The sequence below is a fragment of the Eretmochelys imbricata genome, chromosome 15 (assembly GCF_965152235.1).
Source record: "Eretmochelys imbricata isolate rEreImb1 chromosome 15, rEreImb1.hap1, whole genome shotgun sequence".
NCBI classification, from domain to species: Eukaryota; Metazoa; Chordata; order Testudines; family Cheloniidae; genus Eretmochelys; species Eretmochelys imbricata.
The window spans coordinates 26,775,907-26,801,920 of NC_135586.1; the positions used below are offsets into that span (position 1 = coordinate 26,775,907).

General features: G+C 46.6%; 1 protein-coding gene across 1 annotated transcript; it reads right to left on the reverse strand.

Moving 5' to 3' along the window:
* Positions 1–4,784: 4,784 nt before the first annotated feature.
* On the reverse strand, positions 4,785–20,002 carry HPD (4-hydroxyphenylpyruvate dioxygenase). Its single transcript, XM_077835100.1, has 11 exons — positions 19,922–20,002; positions 19,032–19,074; positions 18,037–18,119; positions 17,304–17,393; positions 16,013–16,116; positions 14,629–14,706; positions 10,934–11,096; positions 10,311–10,382; positions 7,080–7,202; positions 6,135–6,251; positions 4,785–4,895 (listed from the first exon to the last, which is right to left on the reverse strand). Exons 1-11 carry the CDS (start codon positions 20,000–20,002, stop codon positions 4,785–4,787), a joined length of 1,065 nt encoding a protein of 354 aa, XP_077691226.1.
* Positions 20,003–26,014: the final 6,012 nt, after the last annotated feature.

The following is a 26,014-nucleotide window of genomic DNA, read 5'->3' on the forward strand; positions in this document are numbered from 1 at the left end:
TTATGTAGCTTGAGGGCCTGGAGCTGGAACCCAATGGAGTGGGCAGGCCTGGGATCCCCTACCAGCCCGCTGGGGGGTTTCCAGATTCCTGGACCCCAGGGGTAGACTGACAGCTCCACTGAGCTGAGGGAACCAGAGCCATGCACCCCCTGCCCCCGTTTAGCCACAGGGGCCACCGCTTCAGTCCGACATCAAGAGCGTGGCAGACCTGAAGATAAAACCCTGGACTCCTTTACTCTCAGCCCCTTGTTTGGCCATTAAAGCACCACCCCCTCTGTTCATTATTGGCAGTATTGGCCCAAATGTGCTAGGGTTCTGTCTGTAGGAAGAGACGGTCCCTACCTCAGAGAGCTTACAATTGAAACAGATGAAAAAACAAGCCCAGCGTAGCAGAAAAGGAGGCCATGAACTAGGGTTTGCGGTAGCAAATTTCATCACTTGGGTGAGATGCCGTTTCTATTTATACCTCCCGCCCCACGTTCTGCAGGTGATGAGAATGGCCTGGATTTTCAAAAGCTCCTATGGGAGAAACTGGGAGCTTAAGTGGCCAAAAAGGTTTTCTAAGGTTCCTAGGGTTGCACAAGACCGTTTCAGAAGCAGCCTGGTGCTTGGGCCCAAGGGCCGAATTGGACGCATTGATAAGCCACCTAAGGGCGTAGTTCTGTGGGGGGTGGTTAACTTGATGGGCTTGTGGATTTGCAAAGTTATGCGAAGTCGTCCCTCCCCCGGTATTGTGCTTCTGAGATAGTCATAGGGAGGCACAACGTGACATCTGTCTGCCCGTCATCTGTGTTCCCCTTGGGGTCCGTGTTCTCCTGCACATGCTCCGCTCTCCATAACTACCAAGTTGTGAGCCGCTCCCTGGGTGACCTTTCTCAATCACTAGTTGCTCCTCATTCCAAGCAGTTGGGGCAGGGAGGAAGGTACGAATCTCCCCAGACCAGTGGCAGAGGGAGGCAGGACCCTATCTCCACACAACCACCTCTCCCTTTCCCACCCTGGATCCAATGTTTGCCCTGCTCCAACTGCTTTGGGTCCCCTCAGAATTCTGCCTCAGTGAGGAAGGGCTGGTCTAGCCTGTCCCAGCCTGCCCCAAGGTATATTTGCAGGGAAAGGAGTGGGCTTTTTCCATTCCTCCCCCACCACTTCTTGTAGAAAAATATGTTGTCCTAGCCTGTTGGCCCTCCTCTCCAGCCGCTCCCCACAGCACACACGCACTCCTGAGAGGGGAAGGGCAGGAGGCTCTGCTAGAGCTGCCCTCTGACTGGGGTGAGGGGGAAAAGAAGTGCAAGACACTTCCCTTAAAGGTAAAGTGGGGGCAGGGGACAGTGACTGATACAGGAGAGAGCCACAAGCAATTGGACAGGAGATGCAAAAAAAGGGGAGGACTCTCCCCCATGGTTGGGAAGAGAAGCAGTTCCCCCAGGCAGTCAATTATCTAACTGCCAGTCAATTGAGTTCTGACCCACCCTCCCCCCACGTCTCTAATAACCTCCCTCTTTGCCCCTCAGGGCCACTTGATTTTCATCTGCCCATTCACCCCCTTTGATAGGTCACTTTCCCTCCCTGCCTCCTTCCAGGTGTCTCCTTCTCAGCTATTTATGCAAGTCCTTTTTTTTTTTTTTTTTTTTTGGCAAATCCTGCAGTTTGGGGCTAAATGCTGGGAATTGGGAGCTGCAGGTTCTTGTTGACAATGGTGACAGAAGTGTGTGCGTACTGGGTTCCAGTTTCAACTAACCTCTCTCTTGCCCAGCAGGGGCCTGAGCCTGGAATCCCCTCCAGTGACTCTTCCTGGCCAATTCTCTGGTGCCAGCCCACAGGGCAGGAAGAACACGTCTCCCCCGTGTCAATGCTCCTTTTGCGGGTTGTTGTGGGGGAAGGCAGAGCCAAACGTAACACATTATGTGGGCAGTGGGGACTGACTTGGGGAAACCAGTGACAGAACTGTGGCCACATCGTATAATGATCCATTTTATTTCCAGGTCAGGTGTTCGCAGATGAAATTGGTTGGCATTTGTGTTGTTGTAACAATATGGTCTCCTGTCCCTTGAGTTTCTTCCACCAATGCTATGGCACCAATTCTCTGCTGGCATAGATGGACACATCACCACTGAACTCAATAGAGTTGTGTCAGTTGACGGCAGGGCTGAATTTGGCCCCCTCTGTAATGAGATGTTGGGCATTGTAAACGGAGACTGTCCCGGTTATGTGACACTGACAATGGTTTAAGCATCTCTGCTAAAAGCAATCTTAGAAACTGGTGTATAGTATAAATAGTCAGTGATGTTTTCTTCCTCTTCGTGAGAACCTGGTGCCCCCTCCCTCTAGTTAACCAAGTCAGTCACCCATCTCTACCATTTCCTGAGTCCCTTCCCCCTCTTAGGCTATCTGCCCTCTTCCTGTAACCCATGGTTTAAGGATGGGATCGCCAAGCATGGGAGGGAGGGTGTCTCCTGACCAGATTTTTTTCCTGCAGAGAAAAAACACCCATAGTCATGACTCTGACTCTGTTCTTGGTTCTGCCTGGTTTGCTGGGGGCCTGGTATCACAACCCACATGGTAACATTTTCAAAAGCGATAGGTACTTGGGAGCCTATTGCGAGTCAATGGGATGTCAGTTTCTCAGGTACTTGGCACTTTTGAAAATTTTACCCAGGGTTGGGCTCTCTCCCCTAAGGCTGCTTTTAAGTCTTTCAGACCAAGAGTCAGCAGAGCCAAGTTTATTCTGGGATGTTTTATTTTTTGATGTTTCTTTAGCAAACAGATGGGCTTTGTTCTGCTCTTTTGGCCATGTGTGTATATCGCCATCTGGGCGCCACTACTCTGGTAGAAGTCTGCATCAGTGGCAGGCCTCTGTCTCTCATCAGTATTTCTTTGCATGTGTGTTGCGGAGGCTTAGAAGCTGGGGACACTAACTGCAGAGCTGGTTACAGGGATCCACTTTTATGAGCATGACATTTAATTGCAGCCAGGGGCTGATTGAGAGACCCAGGAGAAAAGGCAATCAGTCCCATTCCCTAGCTCTTATCCCCATCAGAAGATTGAGACTTCAAAGAATATTTCTGCCACAAAGGCTGAGTTAAGTTTTGCACTTAAAGCAGGGATTCAACCCCTTTATAATGTATGGACAATACATTGCATTCTCCCCAAAGTTACCACACGTACCCTTTGAGTACAGAACGCATTTTCTGAGAATGTACATGTTAATTAGCTTAGGAATTAAAATTAATTAGACAATAACTACATTAAAGTGGAGTTAAGGTTGAGAGTTTGGCAGTTTACGTTAAACCGCATTACAGGGACGTTGTAATTATCCCAAAACCAAGTGTTGGAAACCCAGGAAATTCACAGATAAGATTAAATTTAAAAGAAATCCGAACAACTAAGGTATAACATGCAGTTAGGGCACCAAACCTTAACTCTGCCCTCTTTTCTATAGTTAAAATTCACTGAAATCTTTATGCAACATGCAAATAGTTTATTAGGATTAATAGTTGTTTCTCCGTGTTATTCTTCATAACTGAAATTCCTCCTCAGCAGAAACCTGAACACTGCCCTGTAGTGATGATTAAGGCATTTTAGTATTTAGCAACCCAGATCGGATTAAACTGATTTTAAAGACATTTGATTTTTTTTAACTCCCCTCCCCCTCCGTCAGTAGCGGGCAGAGTTAAGGTTGTTGGACTGTCCTAATTACATTGCCATACCATATCACATTTGGAATCCTTTTAAGTTTAAACGTAACTGCATTGGTGGTGCGTGAATCCCCCCCTTTGGGGAGCATAGTCCCCTGCCCCTTATGCCCACGGCCCTGCCCCTTTTACCCACCAAAGTCCCGAGGGCTCACGCTGTTGCCGTAGGAGCCCTGGCTGAACTGCCCCAAGCACTGGCTTTCCTGCCCCAGCTGCTCCAAGCCACTGGCCGACCCAACGCTCGGGCCTGGCCCGAACCGACCCAATGCAACCTGACATGCCAGCCCAGCCTGGCGCGCTAGCCCAGACAAAAGTGACCCAATGCGCCAGCCCGAACTGACGCGCCAGCCCGACCTGACCCGACCCGACGCGCTGGCCCGTCCCGAACCGACCCGACATGCAGGCCCAGCCCAACCCTACGCACTGGCCCAGCCTGACCCGACGCGCCGGCCCAGCCCAACCTGACCCGACCCCCAGCCCGAACTGACCCGACGTGCCGGCCCCACCCGACTGGCGCCCAGCCCGAACTGACCCGATGTGCCAGCCCACCTTGATGCGCCAGCTTGACCTGAACCGACCCAATGCCCAGCCCGACCTGACCCGACACACTGACCCGGCCTGACCCGAACCAACCTGAAGCACCAGCCCAACCTGAACCGACCCAACGCGCTGGCCCAGTCAGCGACGTGCCGGGCCAGCCCGAACCGACCCGGCCCGACCTGACCCGACGTGTCGGCCCGGTCCAAACCGGCCCAATCTGCCATGCCAGCCCGGCCCAAACCGACCCACCGCGCCAGCCCAGCCTGACCGCGGGCCACTCTGAGCTGAGCCCCCACAAGCTTCAAGGGTGAAGGGGAGAGAGAGGTGGGCCGTCAGGACGGAGCATGGGCGGGGCCACAGCCTGGGATAGGGGAGGCTTAGCCACCTCTGGCCTATTATACCTGCCTCTCATGCTTAACTGTGAATTTCCTTGGTTTATATGCTTAGTGTTCGGCTACTGACCCAAATTATTGGAGATTTTTAACAAAAATGTATAGGCACGTTCATATATGGAAGTTATTGTGTCTGCTGCCTATCTCTTGCTGAGAGGCTCTAGATTAAATTAGTTTCTCCATCTGCTGTTAGTATGGTAAGGTTTCCTCTTGCATCCTGGTCATCTTCTATAGCTTGAAACAAAGACTTGAAATTTCCAGCACCAAATCCCTACATATGGGAAGAAAAGAACATTAACTGGCATATGGACATGGCAAGTGAATTTGTTATTTCCAGAGTCTCAGGAGTAAACCAAGCAGCCACAAGAGGTTTACTTACATACAGTGGGACTTCCTTCCCTAAGGACACAGAATGGGACTTGAAGCCAGGAACTTCTGCCATTGACAACTGCAGTGGTCACAGGCAAGTCATCTAACCTTCCCGTGCCTCAGTTTCTCTCATCTATAGATTGAGGATGCTACTGCTTACCTATTGCAGCTCACAGGAATCTTGTGAGGATTAATGAATTGAAGTTTGATGGTGGAATGTGCTATGCAAGCTGCTAATCATTATTTATAGTGTCAAAGCCATACCAAAGACTCCATCAAGAATACGACTCTGTGACATATGTATGAAAATGCCTCCCCTTTCCTTCCCACCTCAGAATGATAATAAAATTAAGCACCTAATTCTGGAGAGACAAGGGACTAGAGCAGGTAAACTCCGGAGAGTCTCTTAGCTAGGTCTGGAGCTGGTTCTATCTTTCTATTTCTGGTATATCCACCCAGCGTGTATAGGCACCAAATAGAGCAATAAAGAGAATTCTCCACTGAGGTCCAGAAACAGACCATTTTCTCCATTGGGAGGAAGTCTCCCCAGTCTGTTGTCTTACACGGTGCTCTGAAGGAGTGAGGCACTGACCCTTGACAGAAGGAAAGAGCTTAGTGGGTAAGTACCCTTTGGAATTTCATACCATTACAATCATGATCCGGGACTGCCAAATATCAGGCTTTTCATCAGCAGCCTGGTTAACAACCGAGACATCCTTAAGGGACCTTGGCCTGCTCAGGCTGTGAGTTCAGTCAACCAAGAGCAACTTGGATTTTTAACATTTCTTTTGTAAAAACAGCTTAGCAGCGGCATCTCTTAAAAAGCTTGGCAGCTCACAGGCCCCACGGGAAATCCCACCAGGCTGCTCGCAGCTGCCATTTTGGGTTGGCTGGTCTAAGGAACCAAGTCTCTGCAGCAGCTTTTTAATTTTTCAAAACTTTAACTTTAAGAATTTCAGAGCAAAATCCCTGTGCGGTCGCAGGGACATGAAACAGTCAAAATGGGACCGGGAGCGCAATGCTCCTGCCTACCCCTGCTTTTTGGCATAGCTCCATTTTTTTAAATTATAATGAAAAATCTTAACATTTTCAGTTAAAGGCAGCCAGGAAAGAACCTCTCAAGCCCAAACACTCAACAAACCTGGTGGTTGTGGCGCTGTATGACCTCCAGAAAGACAGTGGGTCTATCCTGAACGGGTTTAGTGAAGATCTGGAGCAGGTATCCTTTCTCATCGAAGTCAACTAAGATTTTCAGTTCCTTGGAAAGAAAAACAATAAAACCGATTGTTTGGAGAATTGTTGAGAAGCTGGAAGCTGGTGCTAAATAACCCCCTAAATCCACTAGAATCTTTCAGCAATATTGTGAAAAGTTTTTTGATGTCTGGTCTGCATCAGAACTGCTCGAGTTGGAATATCTGGAATTCTGTGCCATTAGGATCTTTAGAGGTTATGATTTAAAGACAATAACGTTCTGGTCAAATGCCAATCTGTGGCGTTATGTCGTGGTTATCCAAAATTCCATCTGAAGTTTCAGGTGGATGCATTACTCTCCACTTCCTTCCTTCCTAAATGATTGTCATGTCACTGGGTTGTTAAAGCAATGGTCACAATCTGTCCCTGGGAGTGACTGCATTCTAGTGGTGAGTACAGAAAACAAGAATTTGTTTTCATGAAAAATTTAGAGGTTTTAAGCTTTTTTTGGGGGGAGAGTTTGAGACACTCCATACCCCAGAATAGCCAATTATCCTAGTGATTAGGGCATTCACATGGGATCTGGGAGACCAAGGCTCAAGTCCCTGTTCCAAATGGGGTGGGGCTGTCTCTCCCTCCACCCATCCTGGACCTGAGAAACCTTCCTGACAAAATTATCATTGAAACAGATTAATTTTCATGAACAGTTTCAGTTTGGGCACATTGGCATGTTCCAGAAACAAAAAGGTTATTGATAAAATCCCACCCAGCTCGAGTGGTGAGGGAAGAGATCGCAGTCTGCAGAGCTGTTTGGGACCCTCCAGATTGGAAAGTGTTATTGAAATGCCAGAGATTGCATTGTTTTGTCTGCATACACCTTGAGAACCAGGCTGACCTCCAGTTTGTCGATGTTTTCCTTAACCTTGATTTTGGCAGATTTCAGCTTCTCTCGCAGTTGCTGGTAGTAAGTGGATGGAACCGTCATAAACTCCATGCCCCGTTGTTTCAAGTTTGTGACCTGTAACACAAGAGTGAGATTCATTCAAGTGGTTCTTTCGCTCACCCCCTTTCCCACCCTACTGGCTAAAGCATGGTCCCACTCAGAGCAGCAAAGCTGCCGCTGGGTCAGGAAATGCCAGTAGCTGGTGCGAGGAGCTCAGAAGCAGGTCAAGTGGAGCCCATGCAGCATAGAGATCCTGATGGCAGCTCCCGATGCAAACCAGTCCATGTGCAACCCTCCTAGGTTAGCACTCATTCACGCAATAAACAACCACTATCTATCTGGCTGCCTCCATGGCTCCTGTAACAGAACCTACCCTTACAGCAGCACTTCCATGTCATTAAAAAATGAACGGGAAAAGCCAGACCCATTTTAAAGGGGAAGGAGTTAAAAGGTCACAGTAGAAGTCTGCTGAATTCCTGGAAACAGAGAGAGATACACGGCAAGAAATTAATTGATGCTAACGTAACCCTGATAGACCCCGATCATCGGTGAGCCAGATCGAACCTGGGACCTCAGTGTATGAGACTCTACTGCATGAGCTAAAAGCCACACGAATGTTAGCTAAGGCTGTAGCAGACTCATTTAATCTCTCTCTACATGGCCTCAGTGCCACTAGATGCGACAGAACGCCACATCCAGGAGGTGTGTGGGTTACACTATTATTAAGGATCTACAACCTATCCTGAAGGATGACCCAACACTCTCACAAATCTTGGGAGACAGGCCAGTCCTTGCCTACAGACAGCCCCCCAACCTGAAGCAAATACTCACCAACAACCACATACCACACAACAGAACCACTAACCCAGGAACCTACCCTTGCAACAAAGCCCGTTGCCAACTGTGCCCACATATCTATTCAGGGGACACCATCACAGGGCCTAATAACATGAGCCACACTATCAGAGGCTCGTTCACCTGCACATCCACCAATGTGATATATGCCATCATGTGCCAGCAATGCCCCTCTGCCATGTACATTGGTCAAACTGGACAATCTCTACGTAAAAGAATAAATGGACACAAATCAGATGTCAAGAATGTTTTTCTCATTCATAAACCAGTCGGAGAACACTTCAATCTCTCTGGTCACGCAATCACAGACATGAAGGTCGCTATCTTACAACAAAAAAACTTCAAATCCAGACTCCAGCGAGAAACTGCTGAATTGGAATTCATTTGCAAATTGGATACTATTAATTTAGGCTTAAATAGAGACTGGGAGTGGCTAAGTCATTATGCAAGGTAGCCTATTTCCCCTTGTTCTTTTCTACCCCCTCCCCCGCCCCCCCCCCCCGACGTTCTGGTTAAACTTGGATTTATGCTGGAAATGGCCCACCTTGATTATCATGCACATTGTAAGGAGAGTGGTCAGTTTGGATGAGCTATTACCAGCAGGAGAGTGAGTTTGTGTGTGTATGGGGGTGGGGGGGGGGTGAGAAAACCTGTATTTGTGCTGGAAATGGCCCACCTTGATTATCATGCACATTGTAGGGAGAGTGGTCGCTTTGGATGAACTATTACCAGCAGGAGAGTGAGTTTGTGTGTGTATGGGGGTGGGGGGGGGTGAGAAAACCTGTATTTGTGCTGGAAATGGCCCACCTTGATTATCATGCACATTGTAGGGAGAGTGGTCGCTTTTGATAAGCTATTACCAGCAGGAGAGTGAGTTTGTGTGTGTGGTTTTTGGAGGGGGGGGGGGGTGAGAAAACCTGGATTTGTGCTGGAAATGTCCCACCTTGATTATCATACACATTTTAAAGAGAGTGGTCACTTTGGATGGGCTATTACCAGCAGGAGAGTGAGTTTGGGGGGGGGGGGGGGCGCGGAGGGTGAGAAAACCTGGATTTGTGCTGGAAATGGCCCAACTTGATGATCACTTTAGATAAGCTATTACCAGCAGGAGAGTGGGGTGGGAGGAGGTATTGTTTCATGGTCTCTGTGTATATAATGTCTTCTGCCGTTTCCACAGTATGCATCCGATGAAGTGAGCTGTAGCTCACGAAAGCTCATGCTCAAATAAATTGGTTAGTCTCTAAGGTGCCACAAGTACTCCTTTTCTTTTTGCAAATACAGACTAACACGGCTGTTACTCTGAAACCTGGGTTACACTAAGACTCCTCTCCTCTAGTCCATCTGATTTGAGTCCTAGATGGACAGGACAGATGGCATCAGGAGTTAGCCTGTGGTCTTCCAACAAGACTCTGTGTGTTTGAGTGCTTAATATCCCAACAACTCTGTGTGTGTGAGAAAAAGCAAGAGACAACTTAGTGCTGGTGAAAGAGGTCAGATTGACAGGCCTGGCGTTTCTAATCCTATCTGTATAAACAGACAAGTACAGCATGCGCAGTGGTAACATGAGCATCCTCCACAAATCCCGCTGCCAATCTGCCTCAATCTTGACCTGGATGTACCATCTCAAAGGGCAAATCCTCGTGGCCCAGTCAGTCTTTGGCCCCTCTGCTGTGGTTGCTGACAAGGGGGACAGGTAGTGTCAATTGTGGTGGGGTTTTTGTGATGTGGACACTGAGCTGAGACCCATCAAACTCCTTTCATATAGAGCCACCGAAGAGATGGGTGTGTCTCTTGTGCTGGTTGGGGTAGGAGAATGCACAAAAGTCATGCAAAATAACTAGAGAGGGAAGGTGGGTGAGGTAATATCTTTTATTGGACCAACTTCCATTGGTGAAAGAGACAAGCTTCCGAGCTTACCCAGAGCTCTTCATCAGGTCTGGGAAAGGTCCTCAGAGTGTCACAGCTAAACGGACCATGGAATGGATTGTTAAGCATAAGGAGTTAACACATGTTGCAAGAGACAATTCAATGTGCAGTGGATGGTTAACATCTCTGCAGCCATACGACAAAGGAGAGTTAGTGGGTTGTTCTGTGAGCCACCATTGCTGAAGAAGTTAAGCAAGCCCCATGTATACAGCTTTAAAAACTTTAGCTCTCACAGGTTAGCTCTGTGTAAGCGGCGAACTGGCCTGTTTTGCTCACTGCGCGGTAGCTCAGAGAAAATTAAGGGCATTGCCACATACAGTGACTTAAAAAGTTTGCGCAGCATACTGGATTTCTTTTCATTTTTATTTTTACTCATTAGCAGCATTAAATTGTCAGACTTACAGCAGTAACAATGTCAGGGGTATTCAGAGCAATGTGCTGGACCCCAGCTCCTCCATAATATTCAACATATTCCTATCAAGAAACAAACACACACCATTAGTGCAGGAATTTTTTTGGCTCTGGTTCAACTGTTGAGTATTTTCTAAGTTGCTTTTATGCTTAAAAACAAAAGAAGCAAAAGCAGTTGCAGCTCAAACCAAGGCCTTGCCTCCAGTCCTTCCACAAAATGGAAAATTAAACTCACGGGTGTTTTACTAGTGAAATAAGAGGGCTAGATATGGGTATTAGGACAGCAAACTTAGACTGAGTGCAAGCAGCTTCCCTGTTTGTCTAACAGTCCCTCCCTCTGTTACAACAGATCTGTTGAATAAGAAAAGGCTCTTTTCTCAGAGTCACTTTTTGGATCATAACTGCAGATTTTAACCCAGATATAACTTCAGTGAGACATTGCCATCTAGTGTAATAAGCGGGCACTGACTCATGAGCCCTCCTGGATCCTGAAATTAGGTCCTGGCTCTGAGCAGCTTGCATCTGTTATTTCTGTGTGAAGCGCTGTGCATGACCACAGGCCTATGGGGAAATAACAATCTTGATATTGAGACCCAAGTTTCATGAGTATTTACCTGAATCTGGGATTTTTTCTTGCCCATCGCTGGCTCGTTTATGGGCATTTTTATGGTCTCTTCGTAGTTGGCGACCACAATGGAACGGAGGGCACTGAACTCTGTGTGCAGTTGTTTATCATCCACAGACCAGAACCGATGAAACAGAAGGTTCTTGTGATACCTGACCGGGAACAGAAAAGGCAGATTTCATTCCCCCATTAAGCCAACTCATAGCTTCTAAGAACTGTGGACTTCAGCGCTGATGAGTTTCTATCACTAGATTAATAAAGTAAAGAAGATAATTTCACCCTCATTTGCCAGGGTTAACCCATGAAGCTCCCTTCCACTTTAACAGGGCATGAGCAGTTGAATGCCTGCAGATGCACTGGACAACACATCCTTGCCACCGCGTCATCTCACCTCTTGAAATTAATGGGCAATGCATCATCTTCTGGCAGAGCTGAACTGGACCCACTCGAAATAATTTTCATTTACACTCACTCTGCCTTTTGCTGTAACTCTACTGACTTAGAACAACGCTTCCTCAGCTCTCGTCCCCTAACGCCCCTACTCTACTTGCGCTACATTGATGACATCTTCATTATCCGGACCCATGGAAAAGAAGCCCTTGAGGAATTCCACCATGATTTCAACAATTTCCCTCCCACCATCAACCTCAGCCTGGATCAGTCCACACAGGAGATCCACTTCCTGGACACTATGGTGCTAATAAGCGATGGTCACATAAACACCACCCTATACCGGAAACCTACTGACCGCTATTCCTACCTACATGCCTCCAGCTTTCATCCAGACCACACCACACAATCCATTGTCTACAGCCAACCTCTACGATACAACCGCATCTGCCCCAACCCCTCAGACAGAGACAAACACCTACAAGATCTGTATCAAGCATTCTTACAACTACAATACCCACCTGCCGAAGTGAAGAAACAGATTGACAGAGCCAGAAGAGTACCCAGAAGTCACCTACTACAGGACAGGCCCAACAAAGAAAATAACAGAACGCCACTAGCCATCACCTTCAGCCCCCAACTAAAACCTCTCCAACACATCATCAGGGATCTACAACCTATCCTGAAGGACGACCCACCACTCTCACAGATCTTGCGAGACAGGCCAGTCCTTGCTTACAGACAGCCCCCCAACCTGAAGCAAATACTCACCAGCAACCACACACCACACAACAGAACCACTAACCCAGGAACCTATCCTTGCAACAAAGCCTGTTGCCAACTGTGCCCACATATCTATTCAGGGGACACCATCATAGGGCCTAATCACATCAGCCACACTATCAGAGGCTCGTTCACCTGCACATCCACCAATGTGATATATGCCATCATGTGCCAGCAATGCCCCTCTGCCATGTACATTGGTCAAACTGGACAGTCTCTACGTAAAAGAATAAATGGACACAAATCAGATGTCAAGAACTATAACATTCAAAAACCAGTCAGAGAACACTTCAGTCACTTTGGTCACTCGATTACAGACCTAAAAGTTGCAATTCTTCAACAAAAAAACTTCAAAAACAGACTCCAATGAGAGACTGCTGAATTGGAATTAATTTGCAAACTGGATACAATTAACTTAGGCTTGAATAAAGACTGGGAGTGGATGGGTCATTACACAAAGTAAAACTATTTCCCCATGTTTATTCCCCCTCTCCACCCCCCACTGTTCCTCAGACGTTCTTGTCAACTCCTGGAAATGGCCCACCTTGACTATCACTACAAAAGGTTTTTCCCCCGCTCTCCTGCTGGTAATAGCTCGCCTTAAGTGATCACTCTCATTACAGGGTGTATGGTAACACCCATTGTTTCATGTTCTCTATGTATATAAATCTCCCCACTGTATTTTCCACTGAATGCATCCGATGAAGTGAGCTGTAGCTCACGAAAGCTTATACTCAAATAAATTTGTTAGTCTCTAAGGTGCCACAAGTACTCCTTTTCTTTCTACTGACTTCAGTGGCTTTACATGTGACTGACTCAAGTCCTCTGGCTACATCACCTGATAATGGTCTTTGCTGAGTAAATAAACTCACAAAGTTTACTTTGTTTTAACTCTCTCAGGAATTTGGGGTGGCGAGGGGTCTTTTGGCAACTTGCTGTGTTATGCTGGGAATCACTTTCCATGGTTTCCTCACGTGACTGTCTTTCTTTGAATCACTCTGTCAATGGCTGTTTGTTCCTCTACATGATTCAGGTGTATAAAGGAGTTTTACTTCATTTACACTATAATTTACCTTTTTTCTTTAGAATATCTTCTGACATATGCAGCCAGCTCAGAAATAAATGAGCCAAATACATCAGGGCACTACCCTAGGAGATGGGAGACCTATGTTCAATTCTCCACTCCACCACAGGCTTCCTGCATGACCTCAGGCAACTCCCGTAGGCTTTGTCTACACGGTGCGGCACAGCATGCCAGAGGGGTGTGAATTGTAAAGCACGCTAAAGTGTTGCTCTCTAATGATCCCCTATAGATTCTGCAGGCGTGCTATAAAATGTACCTAGTTCACATGTTAACACAGGACTACGTTAACATGAACTAGGTTCCTTTTAGACCACAACAGCTGGGTCTACTTAGGGCAGTTCGAGTGCTTTACAAATCTCACCTCTCTAGTGCGCTTTGCCAGCACTGTGTAGATCAGGCCTTTAAGGTCTTTCTGTGCCTCCGTTTCCCACCTGTACAATGGAGACACTAGCACTGCCTGCCTCACACAGGTGTTGTGAGGATAAACACATTAAAGATTGTGAAGCACTCTGAGATCTACGCACACTATAGAAGAGAGAGGTATTATGTAGAATTCAGCTTTTGTAGCAGTTAAACTGACATGGTGATGACAGGTTTTCCATAATGTGCAGCACTGTCAGCCAGTAGGCATGTAATGTAGTGCAGTATATCCAGAGCCATGTTCTTAACTCCTCCCATCCCAGATATTTGTGCTACCACCACCCCTGTAAAAATTAAATTCTGCTGAGTCAGAGTTAAACAAGCTCATGTTTCAAAACGTAGGGACTTGAGCTACACGCATGGAAAGCGTATTTTTCTCCTTGTATCTGCATTAGGGATCCTGTAGTCGCTATCTTCGACAGGGGCTGCATACAGACAGTGACTGCAGTATGAAGCCTTAGATATATGATCCAATCATCCTAAAATCAACCAGACCCAAAGAAGGGAGCCACTGCACTAGTTCTGACCAAGGATCAAATTCTGCCCTGGACATCACCGGGAAAGGTCAAGGAAGCTGCCAAATGCCTCTTCTGCTGCCCAAATCCTGCCTGCCCAAGTAGGATCCCATGAGACGGGAATGGAGGTGCAGCAGTGGATGTTCACTGGTGTTCCTCTGAAAGAGATCCATGTAGGCTCCAGACCAGTGCATGCAGTAGACGTGGGTGGGCTGGTTGTGACTCTAGCCAGTGGATAGCACTCCCCTTAATCCCACAGCACACTGGCTGGCCCTTGCCCCCTTGAGCACCATGTTGGAATACAGCCCTGCTCCCATGGAAGCCAGAGTATACTTCCCTAAGAGAACTGAACCTTGTGCAAAGTGTCCTGTCAGCAAGACAGCAGAGTTAATAAAATAAATAGAACATTAAACATCGACATAAATTACTGAACAGTGGTGTTAACAGAGAGAATTGCTTGAGTGGCTTTTTTCTAACTGCTACAGTTCTCACCATTCTGCCACAGGGACCATGTGAAGATCTGGCTGGTTCCCCACCACATGGTCAATGAAACTCAGCTTGCCACTTGGTCTGGGAAAGAAAGACCAGGTCAGTTTTCATTCAAAAAGCAGCTGGCATTTATGTATGTAGTGACACAGCTCGTAAAATACAACCAGTGCCATCAAAACAGGCGCCAGTGAGAAGGAACCAAGGTCCCATGGAGGTATGCTCATCTGCTCCTAACACACAACTCCCGCTCTGTGCCAAAGAGATAAAACACAACTAAAACTCTCCGCCAATAATCCCCAGGGGAAATTCCCTCCTGGCCCCATACTTGGGTACGAGCATAACTGCTTGCAGTGTAATGTACTGTCCTGTGTACGCATCACTGTTGGTTGGTTGCTCACATGTGTGATCATGTCATCCCCTAGCGGCTGAGCATTGAGGGAAGGGTTTAGCAGCCAAACAGGGTTCTCAATTTTGCAACTGTTCCCTGTCTCTTAAATGAGTCAAACCAAACCCTGCATCTAGACACCCTACACGTTTGGGTTGGGGTTGTGATCCAGAGCCAGCTGTGAATTGTGCGGGTCAGGCCTGTCAAGCACACCTTGTACACAGTAGGTTGCAGGGCTACTACCAGCAGGTCAAGTTCCTGCACCAGACTTAGCCTGGCTACAGAGCCTCCTTCTCAGGGAGGTACACCAGAGATGTGTCATCCAGAAGATCCTTTAATGCAGTAGTTCTCAACCAGGGGTCCCCTGGGGGGCCGCAAGCAGGACCAGGGTTAGACTCACTGGGCCCAGGGCAGACAGCCTAAGCCCTGCTCTGCAGGGCTGAAGCCCGAGGCCCCGTTGCCCGGGGCTGAAGCAGAAGCCTGAGTAACTTAGCTTTGTGTGGCCCCCTGTGGCATGGGGCCCCGGACAATTGCCCTGCTTGCTACCCCCTAATGCCAGCCCTGGCTTTTATATTGTTGTTGTGACACAGGTGGGCCATTGAGTTTTTATAGCTAGCCTGTGTTAAGGTATTGCTGTGGCGTCATCTAGTGGCTGAACGATATAAGACCTTTTAGCATTCCATTACAAGGCCCATCTTAAGTTTTGACCAAGTTTCGCTTTTGAGTTTTCAGGTGCATCTGAGACTGAAACTGCAAGCATAACCGGGAGGTGACAGACTTCAAATAGAGGAAAAACAGAAGACATTTGCAAGAGACCATGCAAAGCACAATGCCTGAGTTAAGCACAGGTCTAGCTAGAGCTCACATCTATTGCATACAGACAGCCCAGCCTCTGAACATTTCACCACTATGATCTGAGGACCTGACCCTGCATTCCTTACTCAGCAGAGCCAGTGGGAGTTTTGTATAAGTAAGAACTGCTAGATCAGGCCCTGTACTTACAGCTTTGGTAACAGTGGATCTTTGAAGAGAGGAGGCTCAAAGCCAGGTAAGAAGAGACCTTTGTAGTTAAGATTTTCTATTAATGTGTGCGTCGTGTCTCCATACTGGGAGGGGAGAAAATGGGTAACGTTACAAATATTGTTCCTCTCCAAGGATTCTGAGATAATCCAATAACTGTTCAATAAGCACCTGGATCTGCGCCTAGTTCAAAAACGTAACTTGCACCTTGGTGTGGTTCTGAAGTGGTCCAATGAGCTTCTTTCCCTCCCAACTCCTCACTACTAGGAGCTCCTAGTGAGAGAGGCCATTCAGATGCTGTTTCTGATCAGGATGGGAAATGCAAGGGCTGGAAATCTGACAAGGCAGCCAATCCTCAGATTTGCAGACCAAAGAAGTTCAGAGGAACTGCCAAGCTATTGGAGTCTTATCAAATCCAACCTGAATTTGGAACCCTTTCAGGTTCACCAGGCATGACTGCTGGCTCACTGTAGGACAATGCAAGGGGCGGAACCCTCTGATGCCCAAGTGCTTACCAGCGCCTGTTGCTTTCAGGAGCAGGGGTCCAATTTTGACCCCCTACATGTGGTAGGGAATGTGGTACTCGGTCTGAGCAGGAAGTAGCCCAGAGAATTTAGAATACTAGAAAAGTCTACGCTAACTCCAGGTGCTGGCTGCAGAGACTGCAGATGCTTGCTAAATATTCACTGTGCAGGTTCCAAAGAAGTCATTGCATAATTTGAAATTTCCCATGTGACACTAGGTTCCTGTAGCGGAGGTGTTCCTGAGCGGGGATGTAGGCAACTACATGGGCCTCCATTGACCTGTAGCTGGGGAACTCAGTTTAGCCTGCATTTTTCCTCAAGTTAGTCATATATTCAGAAGAGTGAGAGAGCCGGATGCTCTGCTGAAAGGGAGCAGGCAAAGGTGAAATTATGCCACCTCCAGGATTCTGGACTGCTCCAGGGGCTGGCACAGCCTCACCATAACCGAGAGCAGCCCCAGGGTTGTTCTAACTTACAGTGGCTACCTATAGACACCAGTGGGTTGCTGAAAAGCCCACAATAGCTGAAGCACACCAGCCACTCAATCTGAGCCACAATAGAGGGGCAGTGCTGGAGCCTGGAATTGGGGCCCGGAAGCTCAGCTCTGCAGTATTTGATGGAAAGTGCCCATGTAGCTGCTCGATTTCCCTTTCCACTTGTGAGTGTGATTAGTGATCTTGCAGCCCCCACCCCTGCAGCCCATGATGTTACAGTCCATGGAACAGAGACAACTCTTTCCTCAGGCTTACCGTCTGGATGATTGCAAATTTCACTCTTCCAGATTTGTCTTCCTCTACCCAGGGCTCTTTCACTATCACTGCCCCACGCTCTTTAGCTTTCTGTGAAAGAGAACAGAAGACGGTAAGAACTGCCATGCTAGAGCAGACCTATCAAGCCTGCTCATCTGTCTCCAGTACTGGCCAATGCTGGATGCTTCAGGAGAAGACATATAGCATCTAATTCTACAATATTGGTGGGGACAACGCACAAACCGGAAAGACCCTGGATTGACTGTCCGATCCTAGGGGGCAGTTGCAAGGCTGGGAGTTAGGCAAAAAACCCATCCTTTATAGTAAATTATGTGAATTTCATATGGAGCAATTGAGACACAGCACACATGGAACCTCCCAACGCTGTCTCCGTGGAGTCACTTTTCAGAACAGAACCGCACTTCAAGGCAAGTTCACGTCCCAGTAGAGGGAAACTATGGTGCATCACGTTCGGTGTTTCCCCAGTGTCAACATTTGCTTCAGTGCAGTTGCTGCAATTTTGCATATGAGCAGGAGAGACTCTTGAACTTTGTAAGTGGTTAAACTGACACTATCTACATGGAGTACTTAACCCTGCAAGACCTGGAGATGTTAAATTGAACTGGCTTGGACACTTCAGTATTTGGTCCTGCCTCAGCACAGGGGGAGTAGATGACTTCCTGAGGTCCCTTCCAGCCTTGCCTTTTTATGGTTCTCTGATTATATCATTTACCTGCACAATGAAGTCGCAATCCTCGACTTCAAATGCAATGTCTTTTACACCATCTCCATGCTTCACCAAGTGCTTTCCCATTTCTGTGCAAAGAGAAAGACAATGTGTGTGTGTGTGTGAGTGACCCGAGGGACTTTTCATTTGCAGTGCCTGACAGACCACGCATGGAGCTCAGTGCGCTGGACTGCTTGCCTCTGGCTCGCTGCTCTGCCTTGCATCAACAGCTCCTTCCTCCTGATTAGATGTAGCAGCATGTGAAAGAGTTTTCAAAGTTTCCCATTTTATTGGTCGGTGGGAGAATTGCACGTGTATGCAAAGGGAGTGAATAGGTAATGGATTGGCCTGGGTTAGTCTTGAGAACAGATTCAGCCACATCTTGGACTTCAGGGAGGATCAGAGCAGGTCCAAAGACTAAAGAAGTGGTAACCCAGTAAAAGTATCAGCTGGATTTGTGAAATGACAAAATTCTGTCCCAATTCACAGCCATGGTGCCATTTGTAAGATACAGTATGAGCTTGAACTGTCACTTAAAGGCCTGTTCAGAGCTAGCTCACACTGTCAGGTAAAGATCACACTGTATCCTCCCTAAACCAGGGTAGGCAAAGAATGCCCACTCTCAGGAGCCTCCCCTGGTAACCCAGGGCCCGAGAAGAGACTGCTTCATAAGGGCAGGATTTCCAGCCACACAAGTTAGAACCCCTCCCTTTCCCTAAGAGCCCGGATCTGCTCCAAAGGGAGCTGCTGCTCGTGGCTGGGTTCTTTAGGTTCTAGTGAACAGGGATTTATAAACAGTAAACAGGAGAAAATAGCTCCTGCCCCCTTATTACTTTCCGCACACAGTCCCAGCAGGACAGGATAATAAATGGCTCCATGATAGGAAAGATGGGGGAGGTCTAGTCGCTGTAGCCTTCAGTAGTGTTCCCTGTGCAGATTACACTCCAGGAGGTACAGCTGCCTGCAGTCCTTTATCATCCCTGATGATCATTTTCATTTACCTTCGTTTTCAGGGTTGAGAGCAGATGAGAGGACAAATATGATCTGAGAATTAAGCAGAATATTATACGTTATTTACTGTCAGATAAGGTCAGTGGGAGATCTGAGCAGAGGGTTTGCAGGATTGGACACTAATAGGTAAACTGAAGATATGTATGTGTTTTTATTTGCATAAATGCTAATGAATGCTCTTATGCAATATTCATCCAGCTCTAGTTTAAAAAATCCCAAGATGTTTCGCATTGCTCTGTTACTGACTTAGACTCAGTCCTGACTCAAGCAAAACTCCCATTGAAATCAGTAGTTTTGTCTGGGGACAGGCAAGGAAAGGATGCAGGACTGGCCTCAGAGAAACTGGAGATTAGAAAGTCCCTTTTTGTTCTCCGTTTATTTTGGGCCAGTGATCAGAAAATTGTAAAAATGTCAGTTCTTGGACCTGAAACTGAGCCTTTTGCCTCAGTTCCAGTTGAGGAAGCAGATGTAAGAGGTACATTGCCTCACAGGACATCACCACGCTAATGGGCGATTCCAAATGGCTTCAAGGACTTAATGCAGTTTATTGTAATGCCACAAAATGTGAGAAGCTGGAATTCAGATGTGACCCGCCTACCTTTGCCCAGACAAAAAGACTAAGCATATCATTCACCCCCTCAGCTGGCCATGTGACACCACTGGGGCACATGGGTTACATCACTTGCCCAAACTAATTTGGGAGTCTATGTGAAGGATTGAAGTTCCCAGTTCCTAGTCTGGTGCTGAGACCACTAGAAATCATCTCTTCTCTCCCCTGATTTACCTGACCGAAAACAGCACTTCATTATCCCCTGATCCGCTACCAGAGTAGTGACATTATTCTTTATATAGTGCCTTAAAGCGTTCTTCACAAGCTTACCTTATCCTGCTTTATTACATGAGACACCACTTCTCTGCTGCCAGTTTCCAGGCCCTTATAGGCCAGTTCTTCAAATCCCATTTTGTTACAATAAAACGAGGCAGCCTTTGAAATACATGAAAACATGTTAGAGTTAAAGGAAAGGACTATTTTCTGGTAACACTCATATCCAGACTAGCACTGCCCAAAGCACAGACAGCTTTTCAGCGTCACCTACTGGCCCCATTCTCTAGTGAACAGCTCATGTACAATATGATCCAGCTGTTGAATGATCTGAAATATGGTCCTAAAAAAAATCAAACTTCCTTCTCCATATGGGCCTCTAACATTGCACAAGCAAGTCCTTGTTTGTGCATCTGAAGGGGATAACTATGCACTGCAAGCATACCACAGCGGTTTTCAGCCTGTGGTCTGTGGACCCCCGGAGGGCTGCGACTATATCTAAGATTTCCAACAGGGTCCACACTTCCATTCAAAATGTTGTAGGGGTCCCACAATGAACCCAGCTCTTTCACAGGTTCAAATCAAGTGTTTCCGTACTGTGCAAAGCTCCACCATGCTAGACACAGCCCCATTCACCCTCTTGCTTTTCAGGGCCTGACTTAGGCTGTCCAAGCACCAGGCTGCCCCCTTAGTGACTGGGTCTCCAGCTAGATAATGTGATGGCACGTCACAGGATACAGTGGCTGATAGGTGACTTGGCACCATGAACATTAACATGACTAGAAGCTTGAGCCTACAAACCCTTATGGGGTAGTGGGTCAGAGAACCGGCTCAGCTGGGCACACACCACACAACGAGAAGGCAGCAGCTGTGTGCGGTGTCATGCTCAGCACAGCTCGTCTAGGCCAGCAGCCACGAGCAAGGACGAGGAGGATGGGAAAAGGGGAGGATGGGGCGGAGTTGTGGGTGTGACTGGGGCAGCAGAGCACAGCCTGAGTGCGGAGCAGCTGTTTCGGTTCAGAACTGTTGCTTCTCCTGCAGGGTGGGCGTAAGGCTAGTGCTGAGTCCCAGGGAGGCAGAAGCCACCAGCTAACTCAAAAGAGGTCGAGCAACTGTCCAGGCGGTGGTGAGTAACACTCTGGATAGCCTTGGGGATGCTCCTTCTGCACCCTCTAATCACCTACACAACCCTCATTCACTCACAAGCAAGCACTTGCACGCAGAGACTGCTAAGGGTCTGATGTCCCAGTCTGCCAAGTGGCCCTTTGTACATGTACATTATGAATTAGAGATCCCTTTGCGCATGTAGCAGAAGACAAGGGCACTGCCTGGTCCCTGGTAAACAAGGGATTCAGTCCAGCTCGGTGTCCCACTCCCCTTGCACAAGACTGACTGTCTGAGAGGCAGAATCTTGGGCTCCATAGGCAGCGGTCACAGGTCTCAGTTGGGTTTGGGATTCTTTGTCTGATTAAGTTAACTTGTTCTGTTTTCTTGTATAAACCAGTGGGTCCGGGGCCACTGGGGGGCTGTGAGCAGGTTTCAGGGGGGTCCGCCAAGCAGGGCCGGCATTAGATTCACTGCGGCCCAACCAGCATAGAAAGCCAAAGCCCCACTTCATAGGTCTGAAGCCCAGCGCCCTGAGCCCTGCCACCTGAGGATGAAGCCGAAGCCTGAGCAATGTACCTTCACACGGACCCTTGTGGTGTGGGACCCCAGGCAACTGCCCTGCTTGTTTCCCTCTCACACCTGCCCTGGCTTTTATAGGCAGAAAAGCAGTTACTGAGGCACAGGCGGGCCGTGGAGTTTTTATAGCGAGGGGGGGAGGCTCAGAAAGAAAAAGGTTGCGAACCCCTGCTATAAACAATCTCCCCTGAGGGAAGGACCCTGCTGACGGTGACTATGGTTTTCTGCTGAGTCTTTCCAACAGTCTGCAGTGAGTCACTGCATATTTTAATACTTTCCTGCACCTGCTACATGAGCTTACTCACTTTGCTGGAAGAGAAAAAAAGCAACCCCACACTGCAAACCTTGCTGTAAATGACATGAAAAGGGCTCTGGCAGCAAAAGGGGCAGGCCATACTGCATTCTTACAACATCTAACAACAAAAGAAAAGGGTCCCTGACATTTTTAAAGGAACGTTTTCCCTTTTTAGTTGCAACCCAAACATTGCAACATCATGCTCATGGAGGAGAAGCAGAAAGAGAAACCGATTAGTAGCGGAGTATAAATGTGAGTGAAATGGACTACCCTTTTCCAAACTGGATGGAAGTGAAAAAGTGAATACAATGAATGATGAAATGTAAATGAACTTTTTAATATTCTTTCCATTAATTTAAGATGTCACTAAAAAAAAAAATCAGGTTTTTAAAATAGAGGGATTTTAACTTGTCAGTGTCCTTTTAACATGGAATGATATATCTGCCGGTCCAATCAGCTAAGACTGATACCTTATCTCTTTGCAAACAAGACTGCTACATACTGCCTCCATCTAAATGACTCACAAAGGCCTGGAGATGGGGACATGGTCAGGGAAGCAGCAGGAACTATGTTTTTGTTTTATATTAAACATGTGCCACTGCAAATCTCTTCTGGGATTTCATATTTTCATTTATTTTGGATTTTCTGAATGTCCACTAACTTAGGAAGACAAATGTTTCCATGCCTGACCACACAAATATGCCCTGTCTGCAGTGTAAACAGCACTGTTGCATAATAATGGTCCAAAGACCATCCTTGAAGAACATTCCACTGAGCAAAAGTGCTGAAACACCTCCATCTGCGCAAGATCACCAGAGCCAGCCACTGATGGAATTTTAATTGAATGCAGATCCCTAGGACCATCCAGGTATCACATGGCAGACCCGCCCCTCCTCACAGCCAATCACAAAGGCAGATTACCTATGCCCCTATTCTTCACACAGGGATAGTGCACAAGAATGATCCAACCCTGAGACCTCACAGGCACACACGTGACTTTTATCTACATACCTGCTTAGCATTTCCAACCCAGAATGTGAGAGAGTGGAAGTGGAGAAATTTGCCTCCTTCGGGCTAAATGGAATGAAGAAGAGTTAATATGAATCTACTGGGTTTTGGGTCTCACTTTAATGCCATCTCCATGCAACACTTTCAAGCTGACACGGTCTCTATTTTAGCAAGGAGCAATGAGTACATCTAAGCCATCCTTAGACTGGTTTAGATCAGGGGTTCTCAAACTTCATTGCACCATGACCCCCTTCAGTCAGAAAAATTACTACATGACTCCAGGAGGGGGGACCGAAGCCTGAGCCCGCCCAAGCCCCACCATCCCAGGTGGGGGGTGGGGGCAAAGCCCAAGGGCTTCAGCCCCAGGTTGGGGGCCTATAACCTGAGCCCCGCCACCCAGGGCTGATGCAGTGGGGCTCGGGTTTCATCCCCGGGCCCCAGCAAGTCTAACGCCAGCCCTGGTGACCCCCATTTAAACATGGTCCCGACCCACAGTTTGAGAACTGCTGAGTTAGAGAAACATGTTGTGACTGCACATTTAGCATTTGAAATAATAAAACCAGGGAAAGCACAAATCTAAGACTAGGATTTGATAAAATATACACCCAGGATATCTGAAATTAACCAGTTTTGCTGGGTTGCAAATAATTTGAGGCACTCCCACCTCACAGGGTTTCTGAGGAGCCCTTACAGAGCTCTGATGGTCACTGGGCACTGACCCCCAGAACATGGGACTTTGAAAAGCTGGGGCGGGGTGTTATACATTTCAAGCAAAACAATTAATTTTTCTTCTAAATATTCAACAGTAATTTGTCTAAAAACAAAGTCACCAAAAGCTTATTTATAATATCTGGGTGCCAGTTGTCAAGGTCAATATGGCCTGGCTGGATCAAATCACAGCACCCTAAAAGCATGCTCTAGAGGAAAAATTCCAGTGTGGGTGAGGAAGGTGCTACTAAAATATTCACAAGCCAGGAAGGAGCAAAGCTGGAAAAAAATTCCATGAATAATTTACAGTGGGGTACTTTCCCCTCATGATTCTGGAAAATAATATTTTGGGGTCCTCTGTGGAGTGAAGAACACACAGCAGCCAATCCATTCAGTCATTGCTTTGTCTGTCACTGCTAGACCTGATTCTGTTCTCCCAGCCTTGCAAATCAGGAGTGCTTTCACTTAAGTCAATTAAGTCACATGTAAAATCCGTTCAAATGAGAACAGAATCAAGCCAACGGGTCAAATTCTGCTCTGAGTTACGCAGATTGTAATGGGGACGGGTTGCAGAGAATAATGGAAACTAGAATTTGTGCCACAGTTCAAACAACCTGCACAATTGTTTGGATCCAGTATGAGTTTGTTAACCTTGTTATGTTAAAGATTAATTCTCATTGAGGAAAGCTCTTACCCAACTTCAAATGTGGGTCCAAATTACAGTTTGGGAGTTTAACAAATTTATTTGGAGTATTTCATAACATTATTTGGTCAAACACTACTTTAATAAACAGCTTTTCTTCCTTGCCTACGATTTGACATCTGCTGTCTTCTGTATTGTCATTTTTAATCACTGTTAATTATTTGTGCATGTACTTTGCATAAAATATATAAAATAAATCTGTGTTATGTGGTATAGTATTTAGCAACAAAACATAATTTTGCTGTATGTATCAGTATTTTTTTAAAATGCTTTAAATTTGAAAAAAAGTTTTGAAAATATATTTAGAGTCATTAGTGAGAAATAATACAATAAAGCATGCTTATGTTTAGACTTGGAAGAGTTAGATTTTCCTTGGTAAATGTCACTACTCTTACATTTCTCCTTCCTCCCTCCCCAAAAAAGTGAAGAAAAAGGATTTGCATCATTAATTGCAATTTACAGAGAAGGAAAACTATACATATAAGCAGTGTTTCAACACTATAAAACTGGAGCGCCTTTTTGCTTTTAATCCTACCTGGCAATCAATGAATAAGAAATTAATATGATCAGTGTTGCAGTAACAGTACCAGTCTTTCGCTGGAGGGAATATAAACCCATTCCATGCAATTGTATTCTTACCTTTTCTCCTTTGTCCGTGTAAGTTGTCTAAAGAGAGAGAATTAAAAAAGAGAGACATATTCACATTTCAAAAATGTACACTAATCACCAGAAAACTGTAATCCATCAGGTCAGTTTTTAGAAAACACATTTTCTGAACTACTTGAAACATAAATATGAAAAGCCCAGCTTTTCAAAGCATAAACAGTACTGAGAGTAATTGTGCAGAAATAAATCTATCCAAGCACAGTGGGAGATTTACTCTTTTACCTCCACAGTGTGTTGGCAGCAAATTTAAACAAAAAAAAAAATTTCTCAACCTCACCATTTTTGTAACCTGATTGAATGTGATAGCACCAAGAGACAGTCAGACTCTTTCAATGCATTTAATATAGCAAGAGGAGGAGAGAAAGCCCCTCCCTGACTCCACCTTCTCTAGATTGTAAACTAAAATGATTTACTTGGTTTGAATTGGTTTACTTGATTTGAATCATTCTGCCCATAGGGTAAGACATGATGAAATGAGCTGTGCAGGGAATAGTATCTGGAGTTCATATACCCTGCAGCGTACCTGTGAGTCAGATTATCTAAGGAAAGCCTAAAAGAAGGAGCCAGATTCTCATAGACTGTGGTGTAAACCCAGAGTAACTTCATACTCTGATTAACACCAGATTTCACTGAGCTTAGTCTGTGGACCACACATCAGGTACCATCTCCTTGAAGCAGGGCTCTGGCAGTACCAGCCTCTACAGATGTTTGCTGCAGAGAGATTATAAAAACAGAAACCTTACTTGAGGGTGGCCGTGGATTGCTCAAGGAATTGGCAGTGGGAAAGGGTGCTTTTCGGCTCTAGATTGCTGTTTCAAATCTAGAATAGAATAGCAGTGATCAAAATTTATTATTTGATGGCTGTGCAGTGTACACCAATGCTTTCCACCATTATATCTGATTGACACCAATTAGAGGAAAATCACGCCCCTCATGGAACTGGTAAACCCTGTTATAATACGGTTTCTTCTTCCCTGTGTGGACAGAAATAAACATGTTATAACCAAGGTGTGACAGGTTGCAGGCAGTCAACTTGGGCCCCAGCAAACATGGGTCCTCTCCTCTGACACAGGAGCTGAGGGGCTGC